We start from the raw sequence: 14075 nt of genomic DNA, 5'->3' as shown, positions 1-14075 counted from the left end.
GCAACAAGAATTGGATTCTGACACATCTAGCATTGTTCGCTTACTGCAATATGCTAATCATTTTATTTATGATGCCATTTTTGATATTATCAAAATTGATGTTAGATCCATGTCTTTAGCTATTTTAGCTAGAAGAGCCTTGTGGCTTAAATCTTGGAATGCTGATATGATATCTAAGTCTAGATTACTATCTCTTTCTTTCCAAGGTAATAATTTATTTGGTTCTCAGTTGGATTCAATTATTTCAACTGTTACTGGGGCAAAGTGAGTTTTTTTGCCTCAGGATAAAAAACCTAAGGGTAAATCTAAGGCTTCTAATCGTTTTCGTTCCTTTCGTCAGAATAAGGAACAGAAATCGAATCCTTCCCCCAAGGAGTCTGTTTCCAATTGGAAACCTTCCTCAAATTGGAATAAATCCAAGTCATTCAAGAAACCTAAGTCAGCCCCTAAATCCGCATGAAGGTGCGGCCCTCATTCCAGCTCAGCTGGTAGGGGGCAGATTACGTTTTTTCAAGGATGTTTGGATAAAGTATGTCCAAAATCAATGGATTCAGAGCATTGTCTCTCAAGGGTATCGAATAGGATTCAGAGTAAGACCTCCTGCGAGAAGATTTTTCTTTCATGTAATTAGCAAGAGTCCATGAGCTAGTGACGTATGGGATATACATTCCTACCAGGAGGGGCAAAGTTTCCCAAACCTTAAAATGCCTATAAATACACCCCTCACCACACCCACAAATCAGTTTTACAAACTTTGCCTCCCGTGGAGGTGGTGAAGTAAGTTTGTGCTAGATTCTTCGTTGATATGCGCTCCGCAGCAGGCTGGAGCCCGGTTTTCCTCTCAGCGTGCAGTGAATGTCAGAGGGATGTGAAGAGAGTATTGCCTATTTGAATTCAATGATCTCCTTCTACGGGGTCTATTTCATAGGTTCTCTGTTATCAGTCGTAGAGATTCATCTCTTACCTCCCTTTTCAGATCGACGATATACTCTTATATATACCATTACCTCTACTGATTCTCGTTTCAGTACTGGTTTGGCTTTCTACTATATGTAGATGAGTGTCCTGGGGTAAGTAAGTCTTATTTTCTGTGACACTCTAAGCTATGGTTGGGCACTTTTATATAAAGTTCTAAATATATGTGTTTAAATATTTATTTGCCTTGATTCAGGATGTTCAATATTCCTTATTTCAGACAGTCAGTTTCATTATTTGGGATAATGCATTTGAATATTCAATTTTTCTTACCTTTAAAATTTGACTTTTTTTCCTGTGGGCTGTTAGGCTCGCGGGGGCTGAAAATGCTTCATTTTATTGCGTCATTCTTGGCGCGGACTTTTTTGGCGCAAAAAAAATCTTAGTCATTTCCGGCGTCATACTTGTCACCGGAAGTTGTTTGTATGTGTGTCATTTTTTTTTATGTTTTTTTGCACCAAAGATGTCGGCGTTTCCGGATGTGGCGTCATTTTTGGCGCCAAAGCATTTAGGCACCAAATAGTGTGGGCGTCTTTTTTGGCGTTAAAAAATATGGGCGTCATTTTTGACTCCACATTATTTAAGTCTCATTGTTTATTGCTTCTGGTTGCTAGAAGCTTGTTCATTGGCATTTTTTTCCCATTCCTGAAACTGTCATTTAAGGAATTTGATCAATTTTGCTTTATATGTTGTTTTTTCTATTACATATTGCAAGATGTCTCAGATTGACCCTGGATCAAAAGCTACTTCTGGAAAAACACTTAATGTGAAAGTTAAGTCAGAGCTTTTGCTATTCATATTTCGAAATATCATTAAAATTGAACGTTAGTTTCATTCATGCTTTTTTTACTCCCTTTGCCTAAATACATTTTATTACTTGCCGAGTTTGTTCTATCAGCTATCCGTTCCTCCACCCACGATAAAAAAAAAAAAGTATTTGGCTCTGACGAAACCTTCGGTATCTAACCGATTGGTTCCCCCATTGGCGTCTCCAGCATCCAGAATTACTCCCACGGCTTCTAATGCGCATGCGGCTAACAGTGAATCCCTTCTGTCTCAGAGAAGCGCGTTCACGGTAGCCGCATGCGCATTAAAGAAGGGAATCTGTGTTACTATATCACAGCGTATATCGTCAAATTGCGCATGCGCAAACATTTTCCGTAGTCGGCTACGAGCGCGCATCTTGATGTAAATGACGTCACGGTCATTTGAAGATTCAAGCTCGCATAAACCAGGAAGATGGTGAGGGGGCGGAGGAAGGCAATGCTTTATGCGATCGGTAAAACTCTAATTATTTAGTCACACTTTCATTTGTTTAAAAAAATAAGTTAGCGACTTGTTTAATTGAACTGAGGTTTAACTGTAGGTAGATTCATTAGCAGATAAATTTACTTTCACTTTAACTGAGTTCAGTTCTACCAAAGCTAAGTTCATTTATTTTAAATGTTATAAATGTTTATCTTTAGCTATGGTTTGTAATAAGTTATTATGATATACTTTTACATGCAGAATCCATTAGTATTTATGCTTTATTGCCATTCTTACATCTTATGTACAAGAAATATTTAGAAGATTTATAAGAAATATTTTTCTGATTCTATTTTAAAGGCTTTGTCTGACTTTGTGCCTTCTAATAAAATTTTTAGGTCTTTTTCACTTCTTTTTTAATTATTGAAGTTTCAAATGACCAACAACATACTGTTTTATCCTTCTCTGATGATGTTTTTTCTCTTTCAGAATTTTCTTCATCAGATATTGACACTAACAAATCTACTTTTTTATTATTTTTTTATTAAAGTACATTTGTTCTTTGTTGAAAAGGTGTTGATTATTTTGGATATTAAGGTAACTAGTTCTTTAAGACTAGCTGACACTATTTCTGCTTATTTATTCTTCTGTGTTTTCAGAAGTTTTCTTTCCAATTCCTCATACTAGGGAATGGAATAGGCTGAGAATTTTCTTTTATTCCTTCTTCAAAGGTTTTAAACTATATTCTTTGCCAGCAGTTAAATTCAATTTGGAGGGGTCTCCAATTTATTGGGGCTATCTCTACTCCTACTAATGATGCTATTGTTTCTATAGCAAAATAGTATTTATTTTCCTTTAGATGGTTGTATCTTATTTATGGAAAATTATTTAGTTTCAGGTACTTTTCTTGGTCCTGTGATTTATTTGGATGTTGCAATTGCTTCATTTTTTGTTCTGTTTACTTTAAGATCAAGTATCAGATTATGATTTATTTTAGCATTCTTAAGGGACAACATTTACTAGACTAGGTGCTGTTGCATTTGTCTTGTTGTTTTGCATTTATTGATTATGCAAGTCCTCTGTATTGACTGGTCCTTTAACTGGACTATCATGCTAATAATTTCATTTGTGTCTTCATTTTATTGAATATTTTCGCAAATGTGGGTTAATCTATGTCTTTAGCTATTTTAGCTAGAAGAATTTTGTGATTTTTTTAAAAAAAAAGAAAAAAATCCATATTTCTTAACTGTTACTCTGGGCTTCAAGATTGAGTTCTAAGACTAAAACTTTAAGCTTATACTAGTTTGGTTGTTCTTGTTAAGGAACGAATTCCTGAATTCTTTCCCAAGTAACATGTTTATAATGGAAATTTTTCAGTTCAAAATCAGCTCCCTAATATTGCGATGTACGTGCCGTATTCCAGCTTGGCTGGCAAGGGGCAGGTTAAGCTTTCTTTGATATTTATTTGGTTCTATTCAGTCCAAATTTCTTTGATTTTATTCCAGTAAGGCTAACACTCTCTTTAAGTGTGTTTGGGTTCTATATATTTTGGGTACTGTTGAAGCATGGCTGGGCACCCATGGGGTTCAAGCGCTGCTCAGACCTGGAATCTTCTGGGGTATTTCTTCCAGTTCCATTTTATAGGAAATGGGTTTTGGAGTTTTATTCAAACTATTCTGCCTTTTTTTGGTCAGTGATAGCATTATTTGTTTTCATTAGATACAATAAATGCATATTTTCATTTTTCTGTTTTCATTCAGATTATTTTCTGAGGATGCGGAATCTCATATGTTTCACTTGCTCTTCAGGACATAGAGGATCTTTTTTTCAAAAGCTCTTGATTCCTCACACAAGGGTCACCTTTTTTAGGTTTCCAGATAAGTTTGTGTCACTGTCTTTGTCTCTATCAGACAAGGGACAATTTCTCCAACATAGGTGTGTCCGGTCCACGGCGTCATCCTTACTTGTGGGATATTCTCTTCCCCAACAGGAAATGGCAAAGAGCCCAGCAAAGCTGGTCACATGATCCCTCCTAGGCTCCGCCTTCCCCAGTCATTCTCTTTGCCGTTGTACAGGCAACATCTCCACGGAGATGGCTTAGAGTTTTTTGGTGTTTAAAAATTTACCATAATATATGGAAAAAATATATCTGTTGGTGTGAATCTAAAGGATTCCCATGGAACAAGATAAAAATTCCTAAGATTCTTTCCTTTCTACAAGAAGGTTTGGAGAAAGGATTTTCTGCGAGTTCTCTGAAGGGACAGATCTCTGCTTTATCTGTTTTACTTCACAAAAGGCTGGCAGCTGTGCCAGACGTTTAAGCGTTTGTTCAGGCTCTGGTTAGAATCAAGCCTGTTTACAGACCTTTGACTCTTCCCTGGAGTCTTAATCTAGTTCTTTCAGTTCTTCAAGGGGTTCCGTTTGAACCCTTACATTCCATAGATATTAAGTTATTATCTTGGAAAGTTTTGTTTTAGGTTGCAATTTCCGCTAGAAGAGTTTGAGTTATCTGCTCTGCAGTGTTCTCCGCCCTATCTGGTCCATGCAGATAAGGTGGTTTTTACGTACTGAGCCTGGTTTTCTTCCGAAGGTTGTTTCCAACAAAAATATTAACCAGGAGATAGTTGTACCTTCTTTGTGTCCGAATCCAGTTTCATAGAAGGAACGTTTGTTACACAATTTGGACGTTGTCCGTGCTCTAAAATTCTATTTAGATGCTACAAAGGATTTCAGACAAACATCTTCCTTGTTTGTTGTTTATTCTGGTAAAAGGAGAGGTCAAAAAGCAACTTCTACCTCTCTATCTTTTTGGCTTAAAAGCATCATCAGATTGGCTTATGAGACTGCCGGACGGCAGCCTCCTGAAAGAATCACAGCTCATTCCACTAGGGCCGTGGCTTCCACATGGGCCTTTAAGAACGAGGCTTCTGTTGATCAGATATGTAAGGCAGCGACTTGGTCTTCACTGCACACTTTTACCAAATTTTACAAATTTGATACTTTTGCTTCTTCTGAGGCTATTTTTGGGAGACAGGTTTTGCAAACCGTGGTGCCTTCCATCTAGGTGACCTGATTTGCTCCCTCCCATCATCCGTGTCCTAAAGCTTTGGTATTGGTTCCCACAAGTAAGGATGACGCCGTGGACCGGACACACCTATGTTGGAGAAAACAGAATTTATGTTTACCTGATAAATTACTTTCTCCAACGGTGTGTCCGGTCCACGGCCCGCCCTGGTTTTTTAATCAGGTCTGATGATTTATTTTCTTTAACTACAGTCACCACGGTATCATATGATTTCTCCTATGCAAATATTCCTCCTTTACGTCGGTCGAATGACTGGGGAAGGCGGAGCCTAGGAGGGATCATGTGACCAGCTTTGCTGGGCTCTTTGCCATTTCCTGTTGGGGAAGAGAATATCCCACAAGTAAGGATGACGCCGTGGACCGGACACACCGTTGGAGAAAGTAATTTATCAGGTAAACATAAATTCTGTTTTTATTGTGTTCCGTTTGTCGGTACCTTTAGTCTCTTTTATTTCCTTCAGTTGCTATATATGCATAGAGGTTTTAGGTCTTATGGCCACAGCATTGGATTTAATTCCCTTTGCTCATTTTCAATAGAAAGAACCTTTCTAGTCTTTTATGCTACATTATGGTGCAGGGATTCTAGGATTTCACATTTTAAATCTTCGAATCCTAAATATTTATCTCTTGATTTGATGGTTAAGATCACCATCATTTAGTTCTACAGGTCTCTTCGTTTCTTTCAACCTGGACCATGATCTCTACAGATGCAAGTCTTTTTGGTTGGGAGGCTGTCTGAGGATCTCTGTCAGCACAAGGGGTTTGGAAATCTCAGGAGGCGAGATTACCATTTGATATTTTAGAACTCCGTGTTTTCTCAGAATTTTTCAGTTAGTTTCTTTTTGAAGAAGAGACGTTTAATGTTTTTCAAACAATATCACTACTATGGTGTATGTCAATCATCAGAGTAGGACTATCAGTCCTTAGGTTGTGACAGAAGTGTCTCGGATATTAGCTTGGGCTAAATCCAGCTCCTATCTAAATTCTGTGTTTTTTTTCCCAGGTATAGATATTTGGGAAGTGGATTATCTCTGTTAATCCAGCTTTTCCTCTGGGAGAATGGTCTCTCTTACCCAGATATGTTTTTCATCTCATCTGAATAAAGAACTTCCCAGGGGCCTATTAAGGTCCGGGAATCTTCAGGCGGAAGTAGTGTATGCATTGACATTTCTTTGGAATTATCTTTTTGCCTATTTCTTTCCGCCTCTAGTTCTTCTTCCAAAATTCTTATGGAGTATTTGTTTGTTATGCTGGTAGTTCCAGCATGGCCTCTCAGGTTTTGGTATACGAATCTTATTCGGATGGCCAGTTGCCAACGTTGGACACCTCCGTTTAAACCAGACCTTTTCTTTCTCAAGGCCATTTTTTTCCATCAGGATCTCAAATCATTACATTTGAAGGGATGGAGATTAAACGCTTGGTTTTTAGTCATAGAGGTTTTTTCTGACTCAGTGATTAATACTATGTTTCAGGCTCATAAATCTGTCTCTAGAAAGATTTATATTGAGTCTGGAAGACCTACTTTTCTTGGCATTCTTTTAAAATTCATAGAATTTTATTATTTTTTCAGGTTGGTTTGGATAAGGTTTTGTCTTCAATTCTTTGTTAGGACAAATCTATACTCTTTCTGTTCTTTTTTCACAGAAAGATTGCTAATCATCCTGATATTCACTGTGTTGTACAGGTTTTGGTCCATATCAAGCCTGCCATTAATTCAATCTCTCCTGTTTGGAGTCTCAATTTGGTGTTGAGGGCTTTACAGGCTCCTCCGTTTGAAACTATGCATTTTCTGAACGTTAAATTACTTTCTTGGAAAAGTATTGTTCCTTTTGGTTATTTCTTCTACTAAAAGAGTTTTTAAGTTATCTGCTCTTTTTTGTGAATATCCTTTTCTGATTTTTCATCAGGATAAGGTAGTGTTACTTCCTGATATTCATCATTTTTTTCAGGTTTTGATTCGTATCAAACCTGTCGTTAAGCCAATTTCTCCTCCTTGGAGTCTTAATTGGGTTCTGAAGGTTTTTCAGGCTCTTCTATTTTGAGCATATGATTGCTCTGGACATTCATTACGTTCATGGAAAGTATTGTTCTTTTTGGACATCTCTTCAGCTAGAACAGTTTTTGAATTATCTGTTCTTTCTTGTGAATCTCCTTGTTCTGATTTTTCATCAGGATAAGGTGTTTTTTTGCTGTCCTCATTGCAATTTTCACCTAAGTTGTGAATTCTAACAACATCAGTGGAGGAATTATTGTTTTTTCCTTGTGTCCTAATCCTAAGAATTCTTTGGTAAGATTCTTACATTCTTTAGTATGTGGTAAGAGTTTTGAAATATTATGTTGAAGCTACTCAGATTTCAGTTAGACTTCTAGTCTATTTGTTATCTTTTCTGGTTTTAGGAAGATCAGAAGGCTTCTGCCTTTTCTTTGGCATCTTGGTTAAGCTTTTGTTTCATTATGCTTATTTGGAGTCGGATTATTCCCCGTCTCAGAGGATTACGGCTCATTCTACTAGGTCAGTTTCTACTTCCTGGGCTTTTTAAGAATGAAGCTTCTGTTGATCAAATTTGCAAAGCAATGACTTGGTCTTCTTTGCATACTTTTACTAAATTCTACCATTTTTATGTTTTCTCTTCTTTAGAAGCAGTTTTTGGTAGAATAGTACTTCAGGCAGCTGTTTCAGTTTTGATTCTTCTGCTTATAATTTCAGTTTTTTTTTCATTATTAAAATTGAAACTTTTGTTTTGGGTAGTGGATTAATTTTTCAGCGGAATTGGCTGTCTTTATTTTATCCCTCCCTCTCTAGTGACTCTTGCGTGGAAGTTCCACATCTTGGGTATTTATATCCCATACGTCACTAGCTCATGGACTCTTGCTAATTACATGAAAGAAAACATAATTTATGTAAGAACTTACCTGATAAATTCATTTCTTTCATATTAGCAAGAGTCCATGAGGCCCACCCTTTTTTTGTCACCCCACTTCTTGGCTATTCGTTAAACTGATTTGTGGGTGTGGTGAGGGGTGTATTTATAGGCATTTTAAGGTTTGGGAAACTTTGCCCCTCCTGGTATGAATGTATATCCCATACGTCACTAGCTCATAGACTCTTGCTAATATGAAAGAAATGAATTTATTAGGTAAGTTCTTACATAAATTATGTTTTTCTCTCACGTGTCCCAGCAAATCCAGTAAAAGCTCAAGCTTTCCTGAAGTGTGTTTCAGACCTGGAATTATCAGGGGTAATCATGCCGGTTCCTGTTCAGGAACAAGGTTTGGGGTTTTATTCAAATCTATTCATTGTCCCAAATAAGGAAAATTCATTCAGACCAGTTCTGGATCTGAAAATTTTGAATCGTTATGTAAGAGTTCCAACTTTCAAAATGGAGACTATAAGGACTATTCTGCCTTTTGTTCAGCAAGAACATTATATGTCTACAATAGACTTGCAGGATGCTTACCTTCATATACCGATTCATCCAGATCATTATCAGTTCCTGAGATTCTCTTTTCTAGACAAGCATTACCAATTTGTTGCTTTTCCATTTGGCCTAGCAACAGCTCCAAGAATCTTTACAAAGCTTCTAGGTGCCCTACTCTCTGTAATCAGAGAACAGGGTATTGCGGTGTTTCCTTATTTGGACGATATCTTGGTACTAGCTCAGTCTTTACGTTCTGCTGAATCTCACACGAATCAACTAGTGTTGTTTCTTCAAAAACATGGTTGGAGGATCAATTTACCAAAAAGTTCTTTGATTCCTCAGACAAGGGTCACCTTTTTAGGTTTCTAGATAGATTCAGTGTCCATGACTCTGTCTCTAACAGACAAGAGACGCTTGAAATTGGTTGCAGCTTGTCGGCACCTTCAGTCTCAGTCATTCCCTTCAGTGGCTATGTGCATGGAAGTTTTAGGCCTCATGATTGCAGCATCGGACGCAATTCCTTTTGCTCATTTTCACGAGACCTCTCCAGCTTTGTATGCTAAATCAATGGTGCAGGGATTATACAAATATATCACAATTAATATCCTTAAATCCCAATGTACGACGCTCTCTGACGTGGTGTTTAGATCACCGTTTAGTTCAAGGGGCTTCTTTTGTTCGACCAACCTGGACTATGATAACTACAGATGCAAGTATTTTGGGTTTGGTAGCTGTTTGGGGATCTCATACTGCTCAAGGGGTTTGGAAATCTCAAGAGATTACCAATCAATATTTTAGAACTCTGTGCAATTTTCAGAGCTCTTCAGTTTTGGCCTCTGTTGAAGAGAGAACCGTTCATTTGCTTCCAGACGGACAATATCACATCTGTGGCATATGTCAATCATCAGGGTGGGACTCGCAGTCCTCAAGCCATGAAAGAAGTATCTTGAATACTTGCTTGGGCGGAATCCAGCTCCTGTCTAATCTCTGCGGTGCATATCCCAGGTGTAGACAATTGGGAAGTGGATTTTCTCAGTCGTCATACTTTACATCCAGGAGAGTGGTCTCTCCATCCAGATGTTTTCTCAGATTGTTCAGATGTGGGGTCTTCCAGAGATAGATCTGATGGCCTCTCACCTAAAACAAGAAACTTCCCAGATACCTGTCCAGGTCCAGGGATGTTCAGGCGGAAGCAGTGGATGCGCTAACCATTCCATGGGATTATCATCCTGCTTATATCTTCCCGCCTTTAGTTCTTCTTCCACGAGTGATTTCCAAAATCATGCAGGAACAATCGTTTGTGTTGCTGGTGGCTCCAGCATGGCCACACAGGTTTTGGTATGCGGATTTTGTTCGGATATCCAGTTGCCAACCTTGGCCACTTCTGTTAAGGCCGGACCTACTGTCTCAAGGTCCACTTTTCCATCAGGAACTCAAATCATTAAATTTGAAGGTATGGAAATTGAACGCTTAGTGCTAAGTCATAGAGGTTTCTCTGACTCAGTGATTAATACTATGTTACAAGCTCGTAAATCTGTTTCCAGGAAGATTTACTATCGAGTTTGGAAGACTTACATTTCATGGTGTTCTTCTCATAAATTTTCTTGGCATTCTTTTAGAATTCCTAGAATTTTACAGTTTCTTCAGGATGGTTTGGATAAAGGTTTGTCTGCAAGTTCCTTGAAGGGACAAATCTCTGCTCTTTCAGTTTTATTTCACAGAAAGATTGCTAAACTTCCTGATATTCACTGTTTTGTACAGGCTTTAGTTAATATTAAACCTGTCATTAAATCAATTTCTTCTCCTTGGAGTCTCAATTTGGTTTTGAAGGCGTTACAGGCTCCTCCATTTGAGCCTATGCATTCTTTGGACATTAAACTACTTTCTTGGAAAGTGTTGTTCCTTTTGGCCATCTCTTCTGCTAGAAGAGTTTCTGAGCTATCTGCTCTTTCTTGTGAATCTCCTTTTCTGATTTTTCATCAGGATAAGGCGGTTTTGCGGACTTCTTTTCAATTTTTACCTAAGGTTGTGAATTCTAACATTAGTAGAGAAATTGTTGTCCCTTCCTTGTGTCCTAATCCAAAGAATTATTTGGAAAGATCCTTACATTCTTTGGATGTGGTAAGAGCTTTGAAATATTATGTTGAAGCTACTAAAGATTTCAGAAAGACTTCTAGTCTATTAGTTTTATTTTCTGGTCCTAGGAAAGGTCAGAAAGCTTCTGCTATTTCCTTGGCTTCTTGGTTAAAGCTTTTGATTCGTCAAGCTTATTTGGAGTCGGGTAAAACCCCGCCTCAGAGAATTATAGCTTATTCTACTAGATCAGTCTCCACTTCGTGGGCTTTTAAGAATGAAGCTTCAGTTGATCAGATTTGCAAAGCAGCAACTTGGTCTTCTTTGCATACATTTACTAAATTTTACCGTTTTGATGTGTTTGCTTCTTCAGAAGCAGTTTTTGGTAGAAAAGTTCTTCAGGCAGCTGTTTCAGTTTTATTCTTCTGCTGATGTTTTAAGTTTTTCTTATCATTAAAGAATAAACTTATTATTTGGGTTGTGGATTATTTTTTCAGCGGAAAATGGCTGTATGTTATTTGTATCCCTCCCTCTCTAGTGACTCTTGCGTGGAGTTCCACATCTTGGGTATTTAATATCCCATACGTCACTAGCTCATGGACTCTTGCCAATTACATGAAAGAAAACATAATTTATGTAAGAACTTACCTGATAAATTCATTTAGTCCATGAGGCCCACCCTTTTTATGGTGGTTATGATTTTTTGTATAAAGCACAATTATTTACAAATTCTTTTGTTGATGCTTTCTACTCCTTTCTTTATCACCCCACTGCTTGGCTATTCGTTAAACTGAATTGTGGGTGTGGTGAGGGGTGTATTTATAGGCGTTTTGAGGTTTGGGAAACTTTGCCCCTCCTGGTAGGATTGTATATCTCATACGTCACTAGCTCATGGACTCTTGCCAATATGAAAGAAATGAATTTATCAGGTAAGTTCTTACATAAATTATGTTTTTTTTTTTCTTTTCAATTCTGGCTTTAAACCATCTACCTGCAAATCTTTACAGACTTGTCTCCACTTTTCCCCACATAAAGTTTATGTCCAGAGACCTGTGTGTAACCTAACTCCTCAGTGCCTGTTTCCATGTTAATTAAGTTAAGTAATTGTAATATCAACTTTATTGGACTGTTTTTCTGTTGAGAGTTGCACATTAGTTTGCATTTGCGGAGAAAAGATATATATATATATATATATATATATATATATATATATATATATATATATATATATATATATATATATATATATATATATATATATATATATCCCAATCCCATTGCATTCAGTTTGAAGCCAGAATACATCTGCAAATGTCAAAGGAGCCACTAGTTCTGGTTCCAAATCCAATACTATTGCATTTAAATAGCCCAATCTGGTTCCAATACTGTTCCATTTAAATAGCCCAATCTGGTTCCAGGTGTCTAATCGTACAGATCATAAGGGAGCAATAGCACACAATGTCTAGTACATCCGTGAGTGTCACATCTGGTGAGACCTATGATTGTTACAACAGATATCCCGGGGGCAGTGCACAGAGACAGCTTTGCCGGTATCACGGCTGCAGTAAGGACTCTGGGGTAATTAATTATCTGACACCTGCATTCTGACAGCTAGGACAATTATTATTATTTTATGGAACTCGCCGCCTGTCACGTTTAAAAGCAGCCGCTTACAAAAGAGCATAACACTGACGCAATAGCCAACGAGTATTTAAAGCGCGAACAGTCGCTGACGTTTCGTGACGTCATTAGCGTGCGCCGGAGAAGCAGAATTGTTTGCTGCACGTGTAACAGAGATGTCTCACATAATCTATCAGCCGCTACCTCCTGAAGAGGCAAAGCAAATAGGATTACAGCTTCACCCTCCAGAGAAAGCAGAATTGTTTGTCAATGCCTTCCTAAAGCGTAGTATGCCGAACCTGAGGAAGAAAACTCTCCAGGAGTGCTTGGAGAGGAAGGCGGTTGTTCTAGAGCACAGCTACAAAAAGAAAAAGAAGAAACGGAGCAAATCTAAAGGTTTGTCTGCAAAGCAAAAGCGAGAGATGAGGCTGTTTGACATTAAACCAGAGCAGCAGAAGTACGAGATGTTTGTGCCACTGCATGACCTGTGGAAGCAATACATCCGGGACTTGTGTAATGGGCTCCGGCCTGATGCTCAGCCCCAGATGATTCAGAATAAGCTGCTGAAGGCTGATCTGCACGGAGCACAAGTCATGGTCACAAAATCTAAATGCCCATCCTATGTAGGGCTGACTGGAATCATTTTACAGGAAACTAAATTTGTATTTAAGATAATCACTAAAGAAGATAAACTGAAAGTTGTTCCCAAGTTAAACTGCGTCTTTACTCTGGAAATTGACGGATTTATATCGCACATCTATGGAAGCAAACTGCAGATGAGATCCAGCGAGCGATCTGCCAAGAAATTCAAAGGCAAAGGAAGCATAGACTTGTAACCTTATGTGTAACATACAGAGACTGCTCTGAGACCTCACTGACTTCTTCTATGGAGATGGGTGAAAACCTCAGAGAAATAGCACTAAGTGATTAACAGTAAAGCAGTTTATTTCGTGTCTGCTGGAATAGAGTGAGGATGAAACTTCCTTACATCTAATAATTCCCATGAGGACACAACATCCTGAACCATTAAACTGCTGCCTTACCCTGTGATGTCATTAAAATGTTTGGAATATAAGATGTTTGTGTTATAACCAGAGGTTTAAGCGTTGAAATATACTGATCAAATGAGATTGACAACACAACTAAAATGACAGCTAATGGCTGAAGCCATTGGTACTCGTTAAATAAGCTATAGCTAATGGAGCAATATGTCTTTAAGGATTGTGTGTGTGTGTGTGTTTTTGTTTATGCACAGTGATGAGGTTTGGTGTTCATATGGTTTTGAGATTTCTACTTATTTGTTTTTTACATTACCACCCCCACCCCCCACCCCCCCCCCCAAGTTTGGAAAGGACACATTTCAAAAGATTTTTTTTTTTTCTTTTAACATAACCTATTTCTAGAAATGTATGGAATACAATTAAGTTTAAATGTTCAGAATGTGTCTGCAATTAAACATTCTAGCAAAAAACAAATGTTATTTAAAGTGAATAGGGTTGTGTACTGTGGTCTCTCAGCACCCCAACTTCAAGGCATTCTCACTGCACCAGTTAACCTTTAATTAAACCTAACCCCAACTGATTTCACCTCATTACACAACCTCTCCCCTACAGCAAATACCTGTCTTGAACTGGTCCAGCCACACTACTTGACTTT

The 14075-nt window shown here is 38.0% G+C and overlaps 1 protein-coding gene across 1 annotated transcript; it reads left to right on the top strand.

Moving 5' to 3' along the window:
* The first annotated feature begins 12568 nt into the window (after positions 1-12568).
* On the top strand, positions 12569-13494 carry LOC128651478 (ribonuclease P protein subunit p29-like). The gene has a single exon (XM_053704518.1). The coding sequence runs from the start codon at positions 12596-12598 to the stop codon at positions 13253-13255; it is 660 nt and encodes a 219-aa protein (XP_053560493.1). The 5' UTR covers positions 12569-12595; the 3' UTR covers positions 13256-13494.
* Positions 13495-14075: the final 581 nt, after the last annotated feature.

This window comes from Bombina bombina, chromosome 3 (genome assembly GCF_027579735.1).
Source record: "Bombina bombina isolate aBomBom1 chromosome 3, aBomBom1.pri, whole genome shotgun sequence".
NCBI lineage: Eukaryota > Metazoa > Chordata > Amphibia > Anura > Bombinatoridae > Bombina > Bombina bombina.
The sequence above is the reverse complement of the archived record's forward strand: the minus strand, read 5'-3'. Positions and strand labels throughout refer to the sequence as shown.

What these genes read in the sequence shown, in the direction of transcription:
- LOC128651478 (XM_053704518.1), top strand. Translation starts at nt 12,596, where the DNA reads ATGTCTCACATAATCTATCAGCCGCTACCTCCTGAAGAGGCAAAGCAA.